At 41.4% G+C, this 24,596-nt stretch overlaps 1 protein-coding gene across 1 annotated transcript in view; it reads right to left on the reverse strand.

Annotated features, from left to right (window-relative positions):
• NUP205 (nucleoporin 205) overlaps positions 1–24,596 on the reverse strand; it is a 1,199,422-nt gene that overhangs the window by 701,104 nt on the left and 473,722 nt on the right. The window contains 4 exon segments of the mRNA XM_044087173.1: positions 11,034–11,074; positions 19,540–19,542; positions 20,077–20,237; positions 23,005–23,169. Of these exon segments, the coding sequence (XP_043943108.1) occupies positions 11,034–11,074; positions 19,540–19,542; positions 20,077–20,237; positions 23,005–23,169 (370 nt within the window).

A 24,596-nucleotide genomic window follows, 5' to 3' on the forward strand; every position in this document is an offset into this window, starting at 1 on the left:
AAGAGTTCTGAGATCAAGGGAAGCTGCCTGGGAGGCTGTAAGGTCAGGCTGTGCAGTAAGGGGTACCAATGTTGTCTGGGCCAATATGGAGTAATGAGGATAGCCTTTGGTCTCTCGTCCCTTATTTTGATCAGTACCTTGAGCATAAGAGGCAGAGGAGGGAATGCGTACACAAGAGGGTGTTCCAGGGGACGGTCAAGGCATCCACTTTCCACGCTAGGTGGCGATATTCCCGGCACAGAATTTTTTCAGCTGATGGTTGAGATGCGAAGCAAAGAGATCCACCTCTGGAGTCCCCCATGCCTGAGTGATTTGGAAAAAGATTTTTCTGTGGAGTTGCCATTCGTGGGGGTCCAGTAAGTTTCTGCTTAAGTGGTCTGCCAGGGTGTCATTGATCCCTGGTAGGTATTGGGGTATGAGATGTAATCCCCATAGAAGAGGCTGTCAGCCGGAGGTTCATGGCTAGCCTGCACAGAGGATAAGATTGGATCCCTCCCTGTTTGTTGATGTACCACATTACTGTGGTGTTGTCTGTTTTGATATGGAGAAACCCTGGCTTGAGATGGGGTTTGAAGGATGCCAGAGCCTTTTGTACTGCCATCATTTCCACTGGCTGATGTATAAGGAAAAGTGCTGGGCATCTCAAAGACCTTGGGTGCACCTGCCTTCTAGGTGAGTGCCCCAAGCTATGTCTGAGGCATCGTGGGTAATGGTCTGTCCGGTTGGGTGGAGGGTGAAGAAAAAAACCTTTGTTCTGGGCACAGGCCCCTGCCCACCAGAGAAACTTGGCTCTTGTACAGGGGATCAGAGGGAGAGGTCTCCAGGGGTTGAGAGTGCTGACGCCAAATGTTCTTTAGGTGCCATTGAAGTTCTCATGTGAAGCCTGGCCAGAGGAATTAGAAGGATGTAAGATGCCATATACCCAAAGGCTTGCAGGAACTTCCTCGCAGTGAGGTGACTTCTGGAAGCCAGCTGGGTAAAATAGAGAGGCAGGAAGCTCTGCTTTTCTGGGGATAGGAAGGCCATTTGGGATGGTGTGTCCAGCAGTGCTCCCAAGAAAATGAGCTTCCTGGACGGTGTTTGCTTTGATTTCTTCTCGTTGATGGTGTACCCTAAGGAGGTTAGGAGGGTTTTGACAAACAGGAGATCCTTAAGGAGCTTTTCTTTGCAATCTGCCTGAATGAGGCAGTCGTCCAGATAAGGGTAAATCTGTATATTTTTCGGTCTACAAAAGGCTAAGGCTGGGGCTAAGCATTTGGTGAATACCCTGGGAGCAGTAGATAAGCCAAAGGGTAGTGCAGAGAACTGAAAATGTTGCAAGTCTGCTATGAAGCAAAGGGATTTCCTGTAGGATTCCCTTAATGGGATGTGGAGGTAGGCGTCTTTTAGATCTAGGGTAACTAACCAGGCATTTTTTGTCAACATAGGCAGCAACTGCTGCAAAGTTTGCATTTTGAATTTGGGGAACACCAGGAAGGTGTTCAGAATGGATAGATCCAGGATGGGGTGTCAAGTGCCCTCTTTTCTGGGAACAAGGAATAGTCTGGAATAAAGGCCTTTGCCTGTTTGATCTGAGGGGACAAGTTCTACTGCCCCTTGGGATATGAGAGTATGGACTTGTTTCAATGTCTGCACCCACTGATTTGGAGGTAAGTCTGGGTACTCTCTTGGAATTGGGAGGTGGTTGAAGGAGAATTTGTATCCCTGAAAAATGATCTTTAAGACTCATTTGGCCCTTTGTTACAGAAAGGCAATTTTCTTTGCAGAGGGACAGCCTTCCTCCTAGTTTTTGGTGAGTGAAAAAAAGAGGGCAGAAGAGGGAGAGGGAATCATTGAGAGTTTTTGCCATAGAGGAATGGCTTAGAACTCCCTGCCTTTGGAGCGGAAGTGGTCCACTGTTTGGTTCTCTGCTGTCCCTGGGATAGGAGCCTGGGTGGTCTGTCCCTGCAGGGCTTACCTTGCCCCGTCTGCCAGGTGCAGGAAAGGACCAGTGTTTTGACGGAAAATTCCTGCTGAACCTAGGAGGTTGCACCTGAAGGAAATCTTTCACTGTTTGCATAGATTTTGCTTGTTCTTCCATCTTTTTAAGCACCTCTTCTGCTTGGGTCTGTGTTAAATCATCGACCACTTAAAAAAGCGAACAATGATTTATCAAACTCATGTAAGCAAAAGCTTACAATCTCGCATACTTAGAACAGCGATTTTTTTCCAAGGGAAAAAAAATCGCTGTTCCACAAAAAATTTAAAACATTACATAAAGTGTGTGTGTGGGGGCTCTTTCCCCCACAACCCCCCACTACTTAAATATACCAACTCCGATCACACTAGTCATGAAAACGGCAAAGTAACGGAAGGGGCCAAGCGATCTCTCCCAGGAATTTGCTTATATGCAGTTTCACTATTTTGCTTTTTCGTGCTTTCAAGTTCGATCAAGACGCATTCGAAAGCATGCGTCTTCGATCATTTAATAGGAACCCTTCTGCTTTTACTCCAAACAAGTGGTCCTTATCCAAGGGTGCATGAAGTAATTTAGATTTGACATAATCAGGGAGAAGTTGCTCCTTCAACCATACGTCTCCTAATGACAGATCCTGACACTGCTGCACTGCTTGAGGCTTCTACGGCGTCATATCCAGAGTGTAAAGAGCGTTTGGCCACTTGACAAGTAGAGTGCAGTAAATCTGCTAACTCTTTTTAATTGTTACAGTCAGGAAAGGTGAAAGGTTGAAATCTTTTGTTTTAATAGTTCCAGAGTGGTGGTGTTGATATTTTAACATGTGAAACTGACAGCTGAGTGCTCTGATAGCTAAGGTTGCAGAGGTGTATACTTCTTTACCCAATCTGTCCAGAGCTCTGGAGTCCTTGTCAGAAGGAATAGGATTCTTTGCAGAAATAGCCTTAGCTCCTTTTGGTCCCTGTGTAATGACCTCCGGGTCTGCAGCAGGATTTCTGTAGAGGTATTTGTGAGAATATGGGACTCTAATACCGGTCAGGTTTTCTGGAAGCAGGTGGGAGGGCGTCAGGAGCTAAGCTGGATTCATGGAAGACATCAACCACCTCCAAGACTGGAGGGATGGCCAAGGGTCTGTGCTGGGGCAGGTCTAGAAACTCTCTTAGTCTTTTCTTAGACTGAAAGAAGTCCTGGGATTCCCAGTGGAAATGTTCCCCAAGGGTTTCTGGAAGCAGGTGGGAGGGCGTCAGGAGCTAAGCTGGATTCATGGAAGACATCATCAACCACCTCCAAGACTGGAGGGATGGCCAAGGGTCTGTGCTGGGGCAGGTCTAGAAACTCTCTTAGTCTTTTCTTAGACTGAAAGAAGTCCTGGGATTCCCAGTGGAAATGTTCCCCAAGGGTGTGAAGGGTTTCCCCAAAGGAGAGACTGGACTCCCCTGCATCTGAATCCTCATAAGCAGTCAGAGGTTGTTGTTCCTCTTCAAAATCTGAATAGTTGTGGCCTGACTAACTCTGATAAGGGTGATAAGATCCTCCGCCATTTTAAGCATTTGAGCTTGGGGTGGTGGAGCAGGAGTAAAATGGTGGCTAGAGGTAGTTTTCCTAGGAGTGGCCTTGCTTCTGGGCCTAAGAGTATCCATTGGTCTGAGAGAATTTGTAATCTGAGGAGAAGACATCAGTTTTTGCCGAGAATCAGTCGTGCGAAAAACCTCCTTGAAAGCAGAGTGCCTGCATAGCGGCTTCAGACCAAACCAAGGCAGAGACAACCAAAGGCTCGGAAGATGAAGATGATTTTGCGGCATACCGGACTCCGAAAGGGTCTCAGTAAAGGCTTGTGAAGGTACCGAATTGGGCACCAGGGGCTGCGAAGGCACCTCACTGAATTCTGGAGAACTGACTACCTGCTTAGCGGTGGAGTCGTCGGAAGGCTCAGCCTTGTGTGGTCTGTATTTACCTTTATCCTTACGTTTTTTCGGAATGTCTACAGCTTGTTGGCTGATGGACGCCATTTCGGAATGCGAAGACGGAAGACGAAAATACCTGGCTACAATAAGAGATCAAAGACAAATGGTTCTCGCACAGAACCGGCAATGGGGGACGTCGTGGTCTGGGCTTAAACAAGTGACGCAGTATGAATGGAAGCCTCGGTGTGGTACCTGCTTTCCACAGGTGAGACAACTGTTAACTTTTTCAGACATCTGTTAGTGCAAGAAAAAAGGATCCCCAATGGGGTACTTGGCTTTAGATGTTTTCAGCTGTAATTCAAACTCTGTTAGTGACTGAATGGCACACTTGAGAACTGCTTCTGCTATGGGCTTCACAGCAAGAAAGACTGATGTAATGGCGTTGGCTGCCTTCCTTTATAGCACCAACGAACTGATGTCAGTCAGCAAGCGACAGCAGCTGACGCAGAAAAACATTGACTCTGGTATTCAGGCTGGCCAAGGGCTACCACAGCAGGGATAACCTCACAGGTGATGACTGCAACAGTGAAACACAAAGAACATCTGACATAAGCAATCTCCTCCTCAATATCCAGTATGGTCCTTTCCCTGGTCAGTTTGTTTACGATCCGCAACAATTGTTTCTCACTGTACATTAATAATTTCCTTACTAACACCGTAGAATCATTATTATTCCAGTTTGTTTCTGGAAAACCTAAGACCCCCAGCTATTTTGGTCCTTTGATTTATGCAAGAAATGTATGAATTTCTCTAGGTCATCAACACTTGAGTCTATTCTTTGACACCTGTAATCCATTTCAAAATTGTCTTTATTGTCACAGTTATACAATCTACAGTATTTATCAAAAATAGGTGTCAACCTTAAATCCCTTATCATATCACCTGCACCTATTTTTCAGAATGCCTGATAATAAAAACACTCACAGTCATACCTCTTAACTGTACAGATTTTTGCCTCAAAATTTTGGTGTGTTCCTCATAAAATATTTGGTTTTCTGTCAAATCACTGGGATTAAATGAGGAATGAAATTTGTAAAGAATGTCATACGTTTGAGTTTCAGACTTCATATCCTTTAGAAAATTCATTTTAATAAATGCCCTGTTATTCAAGCAACTTTCTAAGTTTAGAACAGCAATATTTAAAATCTGTCCTTATTTTTGGCCTTTGTACTCCAATTATGTCAGTCGTTGTCCAGATTTCTTGGGCTAAGAGGGTGAGAGGTAAGCTTATACCCTGACAGAAATGGTTTCCAAAAAGAGTTCTTTAAACATGTTTTACAGACTATACCATCATCAGTCTTATGTGAACAAAACAAAATATCCAATAAAAATACATATTAATGTTCCTGATATTAACAACCAGCAAGTCTATCAAATCTCATTATCTGTGAGCTGTTAAAATTTCTGACCTAGCAAAATTTGTTGTCCTACATTACTCAGATATTGTAATACTTTTTCTGCAAATATCCTTTTCCCTTGACTTGACAAGTGGACTCCATCCTGCCCTAATACAAGCATGCATCAAATTAGGTTTGGATGTTATACACATTCTTACTTTTTAAAATGGGCCATTTTTCATGGAGGCATTTAACCTAAAAACATTTTCATTCACTCGGATCTGACACTCCTTTTTATACAAGATTTGTGAAAAGTACATATTTGCTACCTGTACAGGCTATTTTATTTAAGCAGGCTGGAACATTTTCAATGAGTCCTTAAAGGTGAAATTATTTGAACATCATTAATAAAAAAGCTCCATACCTCCTTACATTAAGGCTGTCTAAGGCCCTTATCACATCCTGTATTTTTGTTTGTAGCAAGCGTAATATGATTCAATATTTTATCGTCTCTGCAGATATAACAAAATCAGGACCTTTAATAAATGAATCTTCAGTTGCTAGCATATCATTTCTGACTAGAGCTGAAGAATCTTCATCTTCTAATTTAGTAATATCTACTCTTTCAGTTGTTAAAAAAAAAGAAAGACTTTCATCACAGTTGGTCTTAATAAGCTCACTGTTTACCACTTACTTAATATGCAAGCATACTATCACATCAAGAGGTTCGCCCGTTCGATTCTCGGCTTGGCTTGGGAGTGCCTTCTGTGTGGAATCTGCATATCCTCCCCGCGGTTGGGTAGCGTTCGAAAGACATGCGTGCGTAAATGGGGGTGCCTAAGGCCTTCGTTGAAAGTCGAGCTGGCACCTCGGCATTTTGTAAAAATCTACTGCCAATCATTAGCGGACCGGAGTTCCGCTGTGGCGACCCCTTACCGGGAAAAGGCGAAAGACAAACAACAACTATTCTCATATAGCTGCATTTCTACTTCCAAAGCCTGATATGTTTGTTAGCATCAGGTTTTTTTTTTTTTTTTTTTTTTTTTTTTTTACATTAATGTAATTTTAATAATTTCAAATTCAATTTAGATTAATTCTTTTAGCTTGCCCTTTGTCTTTTTTTAAAAACCTTCTCTCTTGGAAAATGTATACCATTTTTTGTAGAATAAATTTTTTGTGACCAAACAAGGTTATCATTCCCTGTACACTGGGTAATACATAAAGCAGTGTCATTTTGTTTAGTGTGTGTGTGTGTGTGTGTGTGTGTGTGTGTGTGTGTGTGTGTGTGTGTGTGTGTGTAAATTATATGTGTGTGTGTATATATAAAAACATACATACATATACACAGACATATACAGTAGTGGCCAAACAAATAAGCCACCAATCGTTTTTCAACAAAATGGGCTGTAATGTTTGCAATATGTTAATTTTACATTATGTATACACACACACACACACACACACACACACACACACACACATGCATACTCTTTTTAGATTGTTTACAGTCTGTTTCCTGTTTTCACAGTTTTCCTTGTCTGCAGCGATTTCTACTGAAAATTGTACACGAATTGATACATTTATGTATGTGATCTGTACTGGTTAGAATGGGGAGAGAGTGTTTTAAGTGACTTTACAAAGGACAACTTACAACACTGCACTCCTAACGTGATATTGCTCAACATTTGGCTATTTTGTGATGTGCAGCACAAAATAACATTAGTTTGAGCTGTGCAACACGTCATGCTGTGGTCGCAACTGCAAAACATCACTCAGAGATGATAGATGTTTGAAGGGCATTGTTGCATCATGTCCTCACACTTTGTCTATTCAAATAGCTCATCTAGCTAAAGAACAGGGAATCAATATCAGTTCCAGAACAATTAGAAGAGGTCTAGCAGAAGATTTTAATCTGGTGGCAAGAAGACCAGCTAAGAAACTGCTGATGACAAAGAAGCAGCTTCAAGATTGGATAAAGTTTTGCCATGCCTTGAAAGATAAGTCTGCAGAGTGGTGTCAACAAGTGCTGTTACTGAAAGTTTCAACAAGTGCAAGCGTCAGACTACAATTATGTGAGACATCTTGTTAGTGAACATCTGAATCCAAAGTAAATGATTAAGACAGTCAAACATCCTCCATCCATTATGGTACGGGAGCCATCTTGGCAAAAGGATGTTGCAGAATTCACATATTTGACAAAGGTGAAAAAGTGAATGCTGCAAAGTATATTTCTGTGCTGAATTCAAAAATAAAACTCCATATGAACACTTCTGGAACAAAAAAATTTTCAGCAGGATTCTGCTCCATGCCATGTTGCTAAGACAGTCAAGAAATGGTTCGCCGACAATCACATTCAGTTCCTTCCAAACAGGCCATCAAATTTGCCAGATCTTAATGTCATAGAAAACTGTAAGAATGTCATGAAGAAGCAAGTGGCAGCTTATCAGCCAACCTTCAGAAAAGAATTTAAAAGATGTCAAGCACATTTGGGTGACTGAGATCACGTCAGAATATGGCAAATCACTAGTTCACAGCATGCCATCTCGCATAAAGGCTGTGTTGAAGAATAAGGGCAAATCCTACCAAATCTTGACTGTTAGATGTACAGAATTTTATTTTTCTCTGTTTTTCAATAAACATTTGCTTGTCAGGCTGAACGTAGCTACAGTAATTGTTATAATGCAAAAAGGCAAGAAACAGGCAAGATTAGTCAAAAAATTGAAGTGGGCTTTTTTGGCCACTACTTTATATATGTATACATTTATCTATACTCACACACAAACACATTTATATATACTTCCCTTTGCATTATACACAATCTGTCTTCCCCTACTACTCATCTGTTATGAACTTTTCCCTTTTTGTTTTATTTTTCCATTTACATGTTGTGAATTCTCAAACTGCAAAGAGCTTTAACAATATTGGCCAGTGGGCAATTACCTGCTCAAGAGGATGGTACAAATGACTTCTTTCACAATTTCTGCCCAAGGAAATAAGAATCCTGAAGGACATGATCTCCTTTGTCATATGACAGATCTGGCTGTCTATGCATGAAGGCCTGAAAATGCAAGATTGTACAAAGGAAATCAGAAAGAGCATTTTGCAAGAAAAAGGTAAAGAATACTGAGATTGCAGGCCCAAACGGTGAATGCTCAAAGTCCATCAACCATGAAATTCAGATCCCATGAAGAAGGGTTCTTCCAACAAGAATAGAGAAACACTTCTTTAGGGAACTGCTTCACCAGCCACAGTAATGAACAAAATTGTTTTTATTTCCACAAAGGCATGATAACACAAAGAATACATATGCATTTCCACCACAGATTGACTAAAGCCCAAGTCAAACAGATGTCAAAAATAAATCACCACTACCTACAAGCTTAACAACATGGGGGGGGAGGGGGGATGCCTAAACTCAGAATTCTTGCTACTTGGAGGAACAGGGCTGCATAATGCAAAGCTTCCAGCAGCCTCAAGCAACTCAAAACCTAGTCAAGAAAACTACCAGGGTCAAGGGCTATATAGAAGAAGTGAGGTCCCAAGGTACAGCCAGCTGCAGCCCTAACCATGGGGAAGGTAACCTGAGTTTGGATCGAGAAAACATCTTGCACTAAGTGATCGGATAGCCTTGATACGTCTTCTTTGCTACCAAGAGGTGACGAGGATGAGTTTTGTTCTTTCTTCACTCAACATTTCAATGAGAATCAAAAAACACAGGAACACACACAGAAATCTCCTGTGTTGTGTGACAGAAAGAGACAGCATGCCCACTGCCACATTTTACTGTCAAATTTCCGCGGTGGTACAGTGGTTGCGTTGTTGCCTCACAGCAAGAGGTTCTCCCATTCGATTCTCAGCTAGTGTGCAGGGAGTGCCTTCTGTGTGGAGTCTGCATGTCCTCCCCGCGGTCGAGTGGCCTCCGAAAGACATGCGTGAATGGGCGTGCCTTCGCTGAAGGTTGGGCGTCGGGCTGGCAACTCGGCACCATAAAAATCTACTGCCAATCATTAGCGGACCGGAGTTTCGCTGTGGCAACCCCTAACCGGGAAAAGCCGAAAAGACAAACAAGAAGAGAAGGAAGACTACTTCCAACCTTGCACAGAGGATGCATCGCTGGTACCCCAGTCCTGGAAGATACTAAAGAATGACCTAGAACAACAGCTTCAAGACGTAACTAGATGAGCAGCCACCATGCATCTGCCAGCTTCTTCATTTCTTAATGGATAGAAACTGCTGGAAAAGTGCAATGCCCCTGTTTGTGGCTCACTGCCATATGAGGATCACCTCGCTCGCATATGCACCACACATCTGTAACCTCCTGCTTGTTCAAATACTACATGACAGACTTTCTATGACCAAATGAGAACAGATTTTGGGAATATATTTCTCAAAGGCCTTTAGGGTCAGGAGCACTTCTCTTAGCTCCAGCTAAGTAAAGAAAGCTTCTCTGACAGGGTGGTAGCATACTCCCTACACTATGGGAGGCTTAATGCATATTTTCCAGCCTGTAAGTGAAATGGCTATCTTACAAGATGTGATGGACTTGATGAGCAACCCTCCAAAAGGGTTGCAGGGATTACTCACTACTCAGAGGTCTGTGAGAAGGGCCTGATATCAGAAGCAGGTTAATGATTAATCTGTAGTTTTGAAACTACAGATAGCTCACAGCCCCTCACCTGTACTGTCAGGTGTACCCATCAAGACCATGGCAGAAAATCCATAAGTACCCTGAAACATGAACAAATATAATCCTGATATACTGCACACCCAAACCCTTACATGTTTCAGACATGGGTAAACAAGATCATCATCATCTTCTTTCGGCTGTTCCCGTTAGGGGGTCGCCTCAGTGGATCATCTGTTTCCATTTCTTTCTGTCCTCTGCATCTTGCTCTGTCACACCAACCATGTGCATGTCCTCTCTCACTACATCCATAAACCTTATCTTACGTCTTCCTCTTTTCCTGTTACCTGGTAACTTCATCCTTAGCATCTTTTTCCCCAATACACTCAGCATCCCTCCTCAGCACATGTCCAAACCAATGTAATCTTGCCTCTCTGGCTTTGTCTCCAAATCTTCCAACCTGGGCTGACCCTCTAATATACTTATTCCTAATCCTGTCCACCCTCGTCACACCCAGTGCAAATCTTAAATCTTTAACTCTGCCACATCCAGCTTTAACTCCTGTCTTTTTGGCAGTGCCACTGTCTCCAACCCATATAACATAGCTGGTCTCACTACCCTTTTGTAGACCTTCCCTTCCACTCTTACTGGTACTCATCTGTCACAAATCACTCCTGACACTCTTCTCCACCCACTCCATTCTGCCTGTACTCTCTTCTTCACCTCTCTTCCACACTCACCATTACTCTGAACTATTGATCCCATGTATTTAAACTCATCCACCATCGCCACCTCTACTCCTTGCATCCTCACCATTCCTCTATCCTCCTTCTCATTCACACACACACACACACACACACACACACACACACACACACACACACACACACACACACACACACACACATTGTCTTAGTCCTGCTGACCTTCATTCCTCTTCTCTCTAGAGCATCTCTCCAGGGTCTCCTCCACCTGTTCCCTACTCTCACTACTGATCAATGTCATCTGCAAACATCATAGTCCACGAGGACTCCTGTCTGATCTCGTCTGTCAACCTGTCCATCACCATTGCAAATAAGAAAGGACTCAGAGCTGATCCTTGATGCATCTGTCACTCCCACCGCAGACCTCACCCTATCACACTACCCTCGTACATATCTTGTACCACTCTTACATACTTCACTGACACGCCCGACTTCCTCATACAATACCACAACTCCTCTCGAGGCACCCTGAGATATGCTTTCTCAGTCTACAAAAACACAAGGCAACTCCTTCTGACCTTCTCTGTACTTCTCCATCAACACTCTGAGCAAACATTGCATCTGTAGTGCTCTTTCCCGGCATGAAACCATACTGCTGATCACTAATCATCACGTCCCTTCTTAACCTAGCTTCCACTACTCTTTCCCATAACTTCATGCTGTGACTGATCAATTTAATCCCTCTGTAGTTATTACAGCACTGCACATCACCCTTATTCTTAAAAATCGGTACCAAAACACTTTCTCTATTCCTCAGGCATCCTCTCACTTTCCAAAATTTCATTAAACAATCTGGTTAAAAACTCCACTACCATTTCACCTAAATACCTCCATGCTTCCACAATGTCATCTAGACCAACAGCCTTTCCATTCTTCATCCTCTTCATAGCTATCCTTACTTTCTCCCTGCTAATCCACTGCACTTCATGATTCACTATCCCCACATCATCCAACCTTCGCTCCCTCTCATTCTCTTCATTCATCAACCCCTCAAAGTACTCTTTCCATCTCCTCAACACACTCTCCTCGCTTGTGAGTATGTTCCCCTCATTATCCTTTATCACCTTTACCTGCTGCACATCTTTCCTAGCTCGGTCCCTCTATCTAGCCAATCGGTACAGGTCCTTTTCTCCCTCCTTAGTGTCCAACCTTTCATACAACTCTTCATACGCCTTATCCTTAGCCTTCACCACCTCTCTCTTTGCCATGCACCTCATCTCATTATACTCCTGTCTACTTTCTTCATCTCTCTGACAATCCCACTTCTTTGCCAACCTCTTTCTCTGTATACTCTCCTGTACTTCCTCATTCCACCACCATGTCTCCTTGTCGTCCTTCCTTTGTCCAGATGTCATACCAAGCACCTTTCTAGCAGTTTCCCTTATTAGCTCTGCTGTAGTTACCCAGTTATTTGGTAACTCTTCACTGCCACCCAGTGCCTGTCTTAACTCTTCCCTGAACTCCACCTCACAATTACCCTTTTTCAGTTTCTACCATTTGATCCTTGGTGCTGCCCTCACACTCCTCCTCTTCTTGATCACCAACGTCATCCTACAAACCACCATCCTGTGCTGCCTAACTACACTTTGTCCGGTCACCACTTTACAGTCTCCAATCTCCTTCAGACTGGCCCTCCTACATAAGATATAATCCACCTGTGTGCATCTTCCTCCACTCTTGTATGTCACCCTATGCTCCTCCCTCTTGGTAAAATACGTATTCACCACAGTCATATCCATCCTTTACACAAAATCCACTACCATCTGACGTTCTGCATTCCTTTAACACCATACCTACCCATCACTTCCTCATCCCCTCTGTTCCCTTCACCAACATGCCCATTGAAACCTGCTCTAATCACCACTCTCTCACCCTTGGGTACAGTCATCACCACTTCATCCAACTCACTCAAAAATTTTTCTTTCTCGTCCATCGCACACCCAAATTGTGTAGCATATGCACTAACAACATTCATCATTACACCATCAATTTCCAGCTTCATAAACATCACTCTATCAGACACTCTTTTCACCTCCAAAACACTCTTAGCATACTGTTCCTTCAGGATAACTCCTACGCCATTTCTCTTCCCATCCACACCATGATAAAACAATTTGAACCCACCTCCGATACATCTAGCCTTACTCCCCTTCCATCTGGTCTCTTGCACACACAATATACCAACCTTCCTTCTGTCCATCATATCGGCTAGCTCTCTCCCTATACCAGTCATACTGCCAACAGTCAAAGTTCCGACCCTCACTACCACAGTCCTAGCTTTTCTCCTCTCTTACTGCCTTTGGGCATGCCTTCTCCCTCCTCTCCTCCTTTGGCCAACAGTAGCCCAATTTCCGCCAGCACCCTGTTGGCTAACAGTACTGGTGGCGGTTGTTGTTAACCCGGGCTTCGACCGATCTGGTATGTAAATATTTACTGGTGTCCGCAAGATGCAAAGCTTTATATGTAAAATGTGTACCTACTGCAAAAATGAAAGCACCTACTAATGGCCTGTCTGGCTCTCCACATGAAGAATGCAGGGGTAGTACGGCTTGCAGCATGGCTCTCCCCCATAGGGGATGAATGAGCTCACTGGGAATAGATGACGCTAGCTGGTTAATGAAAAAACAGGCCAAAACAAGAAAGCAAAAAAATGTGCGCTTGTGTATGTTTATATACATGTATGTCGAGATACACACACACACACATATATATATATATATATATATATATATATATATATATATATATATATATATATATCTATACATACACAAGAGAGATAATTATATATATTCAACATATAGATTAGTTAACTTCAAGTTTTAACAGGGAGGGACTTCCCTAGCACATGTAATTCTATAATGAGCTGGTGTTTCACTCTCATTCTAGCTTCAGGAATAAACATCTTGCAGTCATGTAGTAGAGGCGGATATAGCCCATTTTCCAAGGTTCACGAAGCAGATCACCAAGATCATGCCAAGTAGTATTAATGTCAATAGTCACCTATTTACTGTCGTGATTAACAAAGCTGGCTCTGATGTCTACATAAACTGCGACAGACACTGACAAAATGACTTCCCCCTCAAGGCCACTTACTCACATGCTGCACTACCTGCAGGAACAGAGACCAAGACCTGCCTGCAAAATTTGCCAAATTGGGGTCACAGGAACACAGTCATTCCCTATTAAAAGAAAGGCTCATTTTCACTTAATGGAGAAGGAAGAGGGCAATCCGACATTTTTGTTTTTCATCCGATCATAATTCAGTGCTGTAGGAAATTTACTGTGCCTCTCATTCCTGCTGACATATGAAACAGCAGCTGGGGACAGTAAAATAAAAATGAGTGTGAATGAGTCTCTCTTCCTCCCCTGCTTCTCTGGAATGCTTTGCTGCTGTAACTGCTACAGCTTAAAGCATCATCACAAGTGTATTAGTGCCTGCTGCTGAACTGTGATTGTCTCGTCTTGAAATCTCCCAAACTATTCTGGCAACAATGCATACGATGTCCGACTTTGGCTCTTTCTGGAGTACTGCAATTACCATAAAGTTTAAAGAGACAGAAAACTAGTGTCTGATGACCGTTCACTGTTTAAAGCACTGGAGTCACAGGTAACTAAAATCTCCACAAAGCATCTCTCTGACAGATGCCAGTTCTCAGTACTCACAATGCTAGCAATTATCCAGAGAAGATAACAGGGGAGGTACTGACAGCAATGACTGAAGAGCTGAGCAAAAAGCTGAAGAAATTGGTAACAGCAGAGCTCAGGGAACAGCTGTAGATGTCAACTGCTTGGCTAAGGAACGTAAACTGTAAAAAAAAAAACTCTCATTCATTTAAGGTAACCACTTCCAGGTGGTACCAAAGTGCTCCTATCAATTTTACTTTGAATGTCTACCTGACTTAAATTCAGAATTACACCATTACTGCTTATGGCAGGATGACCAGGACTGAGCTTACCTGTGCAGAAGTTATCTACTTTTCTCTTCATGTTCAGTCAGTACACTTTGAAGTCTGACTGTATCTTGGAAACGGGAGAATATAACTGAAGTCTGAATTTATCTTGGAAACAGTAGAATATAACTGGAGTTTAACTACTAAAATGCTCTTAATGCCAGGACACTGGCAATATCAAAAAGCTCCCTCATGGTTACCCAAATGAATGCCTCCATTAAACAGTTCTTGCCTTAGCTTCAGGTGGAAACCCCAGAAGAGCAGCAAATGGGCACTCGAGTGGAGAATTGTTGGTCAGCAGGCATTATAACAACCACCACCTAAAGGGGAAAAAAGGTACGGTTTTAAGAGTGCTTGTGTTGCTCCCACAGGCATTTTAGGTACCACTGGACGGTATTCATGTGCATCCTAGCTAGAGCAATAAGGATGGATGAGGAAATGTAGCCCAAAGCTCTTGGGAACTAGCCATGTAGCAACTGCAGTCTAATGCCGGAGATTCAGGAAGAAACGCCTCAACTGCATGACCCTGTCTTATTAGAAAACCTGTATAGTTTTACTGGTGTCCAATGATACAACCAGAAAAGTCTTTGTCCTCCCTGGTAGAAGGCTTGATTTAAAGAGGTTTGTGGAAAATCTTAAGCTGAGCAGGTGACAGATGGAGCATTCCATGACTACACACTACTCCATGGCTTCCTGAAGGAAGCATATGCCCATGCAGTGGGTAAATATGGCTCCCTGTTCCACAAGATAGGCACGAGCTGGCGCTAGACATCTGGTGAATATTCTAGGGGCTGTGGGCAAACCACAGTTCACATAAATACGTCGGAGGTGGTCTTGTCCTGAGATGAATATAAGAGCTGTCAGATACTTGTAAATTGCTACATACAGATAAGCATCCTTGACTTCTAAGGTCATCAAGACAGCCTGAGTAAAGAGCAGTGGTGGTAATAATGCCTGCAGGGTGTTTTGAACTTTTGTTACCCTCAGAAATGTATTCAGTCTGGAAAGGTTCAGACATTTTTCAAAGCTATCTTTCTCAGAGTTCAGAAAAAGTTTGGAATACAAGCCTCCCTGTGTTCCTACTTAAAACACAAGTCCTTCCTTCTGTAGTAGTAGGCATCTTGTGCGTCAGTGCCAACATTATTTATTTATTTTTTTGCAAGCCCTTCAGGTTTCAGGCCCTCCAATTCTACAACATAATTTTTTTGTAGTACAGTGCTCAAAACCAACATTGTGACTACCCCCTTCTTCTCAATAAGAGGAGCTGTGTGAAATGCAGGCTTTCTGTGGGATTAGTATTCCAATGGATGGCTTAGACCTCAGAGGTTTGCTATCTGTGCGCCAAAATGCATATTTTTCCAACGGTCAAAAATCTAATAACAGTGTAGCACTACAGAAAGATATGGTCAACCAGACACTTGCCACTCTGGAAGTCAGCTGCAAGAGTTGATAAGCACAAAGACCAAAATTGATCACTTGTTTTTGTTAAACAAAATGAAAATGATGCAGTCTCTCCCTTTTACCTGTGCATCAGCCGACATCCTAAAATAAAGCTGGAAACCAGCTCCATAACGGGAATGCCTGAAAGTTCAAAGACAGACCAGGCAATGGACGGCCACCTATGACCAATTAATACAGATTAGGAATTATATTGCAGCAATGATTCATACAATGACCATATGTGCCCCTAAATGCTCTATAGCCGAGAAGGTAATACATTTACAAAATCTAAAAAAGGCCCATCAGTTCATGCCTGAATCTTGAGTACTGTCTATGACAGTTACAAAATGAAAAAAGAAAGAGGAGACAGATTGACAAAGTCTAGAAAAAACTCCATCTGGTCCCTTCTTTTATTCAAGATGATGGTTAACTACTAAGCGGCCAACTCTATGTAGAAGCTCTTCAAAGGAGAGAGCTTAAGAAATGATGCTCCCAGCCTTTTCAGTGCATGAAAGGATGTAAAGGAGAAAAAGATATGAAAAGCACATGCTAATTCTTAAACTATCTTACTAGCTCATCTTATGAGCAAGAAACTAACCATGCTTACTGGGTAAATATCTCCGTAGTGCCCAAAAACAAATCACTGACTGCAGTGGGTGGTAAATTCCAGTCTTCACATACTCCAAAGGTAGCTCACACAAACCTAACAAAGGTTACATGGCAATACAGCCTGTATTAAAAGAACAGCTAATTAACACACCAATGTGGCCTATCCCCTCAACCCCCCCCCCCCCCAAAAAAAAGCAATTTGACATCTCTTACAGTCTTGAGGTAACTATTATGAATCTTAAACAAAATCCAGTTGAGGCTACAACTAAAAAAAAAAAAACAGGTGAAGCCTTGACCAGATTAAAAGAACAACTACAAGCATTTTCACAGTTAAGCAAGCAACCCTCAAATTCCCTTACTTAAATTCACTATTTCTGCCATTGTACAACTGTGGGGAAAAAAATGAAAAACCCACAAACTCAATCACTGAGAGCACACTAATTCAAACTGCAACAGCAGGGATTTTCAATAATAAGAAACAGCAATCAACTACTTGTAAACTTGGCCCAAATTTAAGGAAATCATATTTGGGGGGCATCATGAACTGAAGGATTTGAAATGTCGCATCACTGATGAACCTCACATATTTGTCAGAATCCACTAAAGAAAGATCCAGAATAGCAGCTAAAAAAAAAAAAAAAAAAAAAAAAAAAATTCATGAGCTGGCACATGAGGGAGATATAAGACGTGCTACATTTAAATGGGGCCCTAGTTTCTCTCTTCTGATGGACTTCTGGAAATGATTAACCTGTTAACAATGTTTCATTTGTTATGATGACAACCAGACTGCTGCTTCTTACAGCAATTTTATGTGGCATTTTAGATTGCATAGTTTAACACTATTGCAAAGCAAAGGCATACTAACTGTTAATGTACAATTTAGTACATATAAACACCATGATTCCTTGGGGTCCACTCCTTAAACGCAACATCATTTACAGAAATGCTCCAGTATGTTAAAAGTTAAAGAAAATGTGCATGCCTTCCTTCCTTAGTGACAATGAAAAACACACACTCAATAGATGCAAACTAAAATAAATCACCCTGGCAAAGAACCATAATCTCTGCCTGATAACAATCATGCAAACAAAAGTATGAGAAAATAGATGATAATTACATAATCCTTATTTTAAGGATTTTATTTTTCATTGCCTGAGGGTGCCAAAGAGAAATCATTATAAGAGGATGCTCTGAGAAAAAAGACAAAGGGGAAAAACCTGAAGGAGGCTTGAAGAATTAATCAGTGAAAGCCTACTGACAAAAACATAAATACCTTAAACAACCGATGTTCAAAAACAGCTTCCCTTCTACTACAAAACTAAAGATCCCTCTGCCAGCAACTAAGGAGGCTGTTGGCAAAAGCATGGCACAGCTGGAATACCAGCTATTTGATAGCTGCTACGCTCAATCAAATATCTGCAGTATACAGCCTAAATTAGTAAATTCATGCACAGACACAATTATCACTATAGTACGGAGATGTCAGTCACTGTCAGGGAAGGGTCTGAAACAGAACATGTTCAAACACAAACTTTTCATTGTGGGAAACTGCATAGTAAGCTGTTGTCAGAAGCAAACATTCTTCACAACTCCACTTCCGAAAAAGGGCACAAACACTGATTAGACCAAGAACCAAGGCAAGAACAGGGGATAGATCCATTTCTATTCTTACTTCAATGTTACAGAACAATTTTTCTGATTCACTTAAGGAAGCAAGGGACTTTATCTGCATTTACACACACTTTATTTTATTTTACATATGTATGCACACATTATATACACAAATATATATATAACTATATGGGTCTACATCACATAACCAAACGTTCAAATGTTCGAAATTCATATGGCCGAGATCATATGATCGAACATTTGAATGTTCGAAAATGTGAACTAGACCCGTAAAAAAAAAAAAAAAACCATACATTAAACTGTATATAGCAGGGGGGCTTCAACCCCTACACCTCCCCTACTTAAATATACCAACTCCGAGATCGCACTACAGCGAGAACAAGGGAAATTTCCCGGTCCGCGCTGTATGCGATTTCCCGTTCAGAATAAATACGGTCTGCGATCATATGGGTTTCGAAGTTTTGAATTTCGGCATTCTGAAGGGGACCCATATATATATAATATATATAATATATATATATATATATATATATATATATATATATATATAAAATATATAAGCTTGATACTGATAATGTTTACAGCATCATCATTCTTGTGTTCTAGGACACTATTTTAAAAAAGCAATTTACCCTGTTACTCTTTCAAATAGAACACATCAGCATGCAACTCCAAATGGGCTGTGGGTCAGTCTGCTCTGCTGAGGAATACACAGAGAAGGGATCCATTAAAGCAGATGGTGACTAAAAAGAAAAGACAATGCTGACAGTGCCTAAACATTTTGGCAAAAACTGTTTAAAATAATACATTTAGACTGAGAACAGTGAAAAATCATGTAGCACTTTTTATTTCATAATTATAATAGGGAATGCAAGTTTGAAGAATGCTGTTCCAATACACCTCCAGGAAAAGACACAAGTCAAAGCTTTAAACACAGCATCACAAAACATCTCCTCACTTTTAATGCAGCATATTTGCTCAGCACTTTAGAATTCTGCCTCAGAGATCAGTTCTGTCCATCTGCAAGAAGTTAGTATATGCCCCCCCCCCCATATGTCTGCATGGGCTTTCTCCATGCACCTCAAAAGCTTGCTGGTAGACTGGATACTTTAAACTGTCCCATACAAATACTGCACTTACCTGTCTAAGCAGTTCAAGTCATAACTGAAGTGTCTAAGGACCAGTCAACTTACCTGGTCGATAAAAGAAAACAGATAAATGCACACTAAAAAATAAACCAACACTAAACCCCCTTATTGCACAGTCTCATAGATAAAGAGAGAGAGACCAAAAAAAAAAACTTTTTTTTTTTGAATCACGACCAGCGCACAAACAGTAACTGTGCCATTGGCAAGCTGCAGATTGGGGACTGTACCTGACAAGCTGATATTCTGTCAGCTTTACACTCAAGACTATGGAAGCTAGAAATTTCATCTCATGCAAAGTATTTCCCTACAAATCTGAAACCTTCATGGATACACTAGAAATAGGCAAGGCAGTAAATAGACAAAAAACAGTACAGCAACTTTATTAAAAAAGGGTGACAAACCTGTGGCACCAGAAAGACTCTAGGTGAATGAAATTCAAGTGAGCTATCGGTGTTTATAGGACAGTTAAAGTGATGTAAAAGCTGCACGGGACTCGTTTGCTGCACACAAATTCAAATTAAATGAAAAAACACACCATGTATGACCATAATGATGATGTTTTGTTGTCATACAATTAAAATTACACTCCTCTGGTTTTTACTATACATCACTTTTCCATTTTTTTTGATAAAAAAAGAAGTCAAAGAATACAGAAGATATTGTACAGAACTCATGCATAGTGTTTACCTGGTAGCAGAGTTCTGCAAGATGTGGGGATTCCTTTATAGCCACAGGTCCGTCTCTGCTCTCAGAACCTTTCTCAAGGATATTCAAGATGGCGTGCAGACAGGTACGTGGGCAACCAAGGACACCTAAAAAAGAAAACATGTTTAATACCATGCAGAGATGTACAGAGATGTAACAGCACCTAGGGAAAAAAATAGGCAAAAATACCGTGAGCCACTGCTGATATCAATCTCTGTTGTCAGACTACAGCAGACAGCAACAAATGCTGAAGTGGCACTGCAAAGTGTGCAAAGCACTGTATCATATCAGGGAGTATTTGACTGAAAAAGTGAGAGAGAGAGACAGACTGCCTACAGGCATGACTGCACATGGCACTTCCACTGATGGAATGGAGAGGACAAGTGTCAGTGTTAAACAGGAAATGTCCCTGCAATTCCTCTTGGGTAGTAGTGGATGCCCACTCGGCATACCTCTTAGTGTACGAAATCCAGACAAAACCTAAAATAATGGGGAGACACAGGCCCCAAAACAGGGACAGAGTTTAAAAATAACTCTTAGAAATTTAGAAATTTGCTAGATTAGCAGGGTTTGTGTTGGCATGTATTTTTTGAAGGATATATAGTCTGAAACTCAAATGTGTGTCATTATTTAGCAACTTCTTAAAAATTGTGGTTTTCTGGCAAATCACTTAGGAGTGAATGTTGTTGTCTTTCGGCTTTTCCCGGTTAGGGGTCGCCACAGCGGAACTCCAGTCCGCTAATGATTGCCAGTAGATTTTCACGAATGCCGAGGTGCCAGCTCGACGTTCAACCTTCAACGAAGGTACGCCCATTTACGCATGTCTTTCGAACAATAACAGACCAAAAATATGGGCCATAAGTTTAAACATTCTGCAAAAATCTGGATAGTTGAGGGGTATGTCATCCAGGCCGACAGGTGGAAAGGGCAGAAAGGGCTGGGATTTTGTTCCAGCCATAAAGCCTGCTACTGCTAAAGTCCATGTAGTAACAGCTACTGCAGCAGTGACCTACAATAACAACATAATTTATTATCTGTTTCTGCTTAATACCATATTAAGTTTTGTTGGAATCTCAACATTGGAATAATATCCAAACTGCAGTAAAACAAACTATTCTCCTTTCACAGCTTCAAAATAAACCTAAACAGCCACCTGAACAACTCACGGCTTTGCCACTGCTCATGTCCTCTAGGGTAAAAATTAACTCTCTCACAACAGACCTCTCCGTTCTCATTACTGCCATATTGCTGTACCCAACAGTGATATGAGATTGTACAAGGCTCTCTAGCTATCAGCCTCTACAAAGGACGACTATGCTGTTTCTTCCTAGACTAAGCCCTCTATCTTGGCATGCGTCAGCACTCTGTATGACAAATATACCTGTTAAAATGGAACAGTACACTTTCTTCCCATAATGACATGCATTTTCTAGCTAGATCACTTCCATAAATGTACTCCATAAGTGCTATTCCCTATGGAAACAGGCCTATATCACGTTAACTCCTCTCTCTGATCATTGCCCAAACGTTGGTTTTCCAATCATATAATCATGTCTCTGTAAATAGGTGTGTACCATTTTACTATACATTGCATGCTTTCCAATATGCTGCTCCTTATTCTAGGTTAAAATTGTTACTAAATGATGCATCTTTATATTATTTTCATCCCTTTGCAAAAAAAAAAAGTTAACTAAATACTACACGTATGTAGTGAATGTTTCCTTTAATGTAATCATTTTTTGGAGCTTTTCTCCTCAGGTCTCCACTGAAAAGTGTGTCGTACCCAGCTGAACCTTCCCACAAAGCAAAAGCAGATGAGCAACTGTTAAATAAATTCTGCCATTAATTGATTCTTGTACCAAGGGTATGGATGAAAAAGGACATTGAGCAAGTCTACCTGTCCAGTTAATAAAAATAAAGTAATGAAGTGATACAGCCATAACACTGGTGAGGTGATTAGCACTGTTGCCTCACTGCTTCTGGTCCTCCTGTCCATTTCCTAGTTAGGGTGCTTTCTGTGCACAGTCTGCATGCCATTCTGCATCCACCAGAGTTTTCACCAGATCCTCCAGTTTCTTTCCATATCCCTAATACATACTCGGAGTTCATGAACATCTAGTGACATATTTAATGAACATCTAGTGACATATTTTCATCGTATTCAGGATCACTTTCTATTCTTTTTCATCCAACTAAGTGCTGAGACTGGCACCAGTTTCCCATGATACTGAAATAAAGCAAGTATCACACAAAGAAGGAACGAAGGGATAAATTGAACTTCCTGATACCTGCATGTAAAAGTACAGAGACCCTCCTTCCACTACATCCTTTAGAAAGATAGACAGGGGTGCCACATTGTAATGAATTACTACACTCCTATATTATTATTTATTTATTGTATCTGTATGTGTTTCCAGAGTTCAGCATCGATCTTCATGGATCTTCTTCAGACTCAGCCCAGGAGTGGTGCCGAGTCACATGACTTGTTCAGAGTCAAACAGTTAGGCAATGGAGGCTGCGGGAATCAAACCTTGCATACTGCACTACAGGAAACCACTTAACAGCTCCTTAATCCTGTAAGCCAGCTTCCACACAAGACATTTTGATTTCTGATTTGTTCACATTATAATTTAGCAGTCAGCATCCTCCTTCCTCTAGCATTTGTATAAAAAAAAGATGCACACAGATACACCAGGCAAAGTACATTATGCTCTAAGCAAATAAACCAAATACATATTACTGCATTTGCGAAAAACGTGCATTAAAATTCTGAAGGCGAGCGATTATAATTTATGAACTTCACTGTTGGTTTCGTTATCCAAGGTATGACATACATTTTCATATAAAATTAGTACAAATTACCACCTTGCATACCTGGGTCCTGAAGATTAGTTGTACTGACTGACTTCTTCACTTCATACCCTAGTAAATACAGAGCCAAGTTGGGAGGTTGCAGTTCCAAAGAAGTTATAAGAAGATTCAGGATATGGATTCTTGTTTGATGTCTTACTTTTGATAACCTTTTGTTCTCATCCATATCTGCAAGATAAAATGGCTCACTCAGCCTCAGTAACTAAAAAAGCAACTTAAAAACAACAGAACTCTATTTACTGCTACTACCATAATAATTTGTTTAGAGCTATTTTAATACAGATATATCAAGTATGCAAAAAAAATAATTTTCAAAAATAAATCAGACTAGAAAAAAACATAGCATGTGCAAGTTCTTAAGGTACATTTCAAAGATGTTTTTCAACCTTTTGATCCTTTGATTGTCTGAACAAAAATCTTTACTAATGAAATAAATAAGCTGTGTCCAAGACTTAATGCTCAAAGCTGACAAAATAATATTTCCCAATAAAAAAAGATAAACGTTTATAACACATAAGCTATATGTGGAAGCAGTGTCTGCCTCCCTAATCCCCCTTCAAACATTAAATCTCACATAGGTACATAGCACATAATTTAGTACTAGGCTATCAGCCCTAGGGCCTATACAAGCCTAGCCAAACAATTCCCCGGATATTTCTTCCCACAATATTTACTTCCCTGGACCCCCGTCTAGCAGGGCAACTGACGTAATCCCCAGGGTGAATTTCCTATCTCCCATCCAATCGTCATGGTTCCTTTTGAAGAGGGCCAAGGAGGCACTCTGCTGGACATGTATGGGCAGTCTATTCCAGAGTATGGGGAGTCTCTGGATCAGGAACCTATCCCTCCAGCATGTTTTGTTCATTGTGATGGCAAGGTTTAGATCCCTGGAGCATGTGGCTCTGAGGGATTGGGATTTCTTCTAGTGGAGCATGTCCAACAGCTCAGGGTTTGACATGGCCTTGTATGTTAAGCAGAGATCACCTCTGAGTAGACGATATGCCATAGGGTATGGCTGGAGTTTTTTTTACACTGTCAGCATAGGGCATCTGCTTTAGGACTGTGAGTCTTTTAGTGAGGAATTTCTGTGGTCTTTCCAGCTGTTGCAGAGGTCCTGCTGAGGTACATACCAAACGGGGCACTGTATTCTATAATGGGTCTAATGAGGGATGAGTACAGTGGGACAATGACCTCCTTTTTTCTGGATGAAAAGCCCTTAGTGATTAGGTGTGTCACATAGAAGGATTTCCTGACTGTTGTGGCGATGTGGTTATCAAAGGTGAGACCACTGTCCACCTGTGTCCCCAAGTCTGTCATCACACTTTCGGCTTTTAGTGCACTGTCACCTATGTAGTAATTCATGGGTACATGTTTTTTCCCAAAGGGGATAACTCTACATTTCTTGGCATTAAGCTTGAGCCCATGGCTCTGGCACCAAGCAACTGTTTCTGAAAGGCCCTTTTGTAGAATATCCACATCATTTGGGGATTCAATAATAGCTCCCAGTTTGCAGTCATTTGCAAACTTTGTTAGCCAGAGTCCCCTAGTGTTGGCCTGTACTTCAGAGAAGTAGATGCCGAACAAGAGCGGTCTCA

This window comes from Protopterus annectens, chromosome 11.part0 (genome assembly GCF_019279795.1).
Source record: "Protopterus annectens isolate FY-2018-M chromosome 11.part0, PAN1.0, whole genome shotgun sequence".
NCBI lineage: Eukaryota > Metazoa > Chordata > Ceratodontiformes > Protopteridae > Protopterus > Protopterus annectens.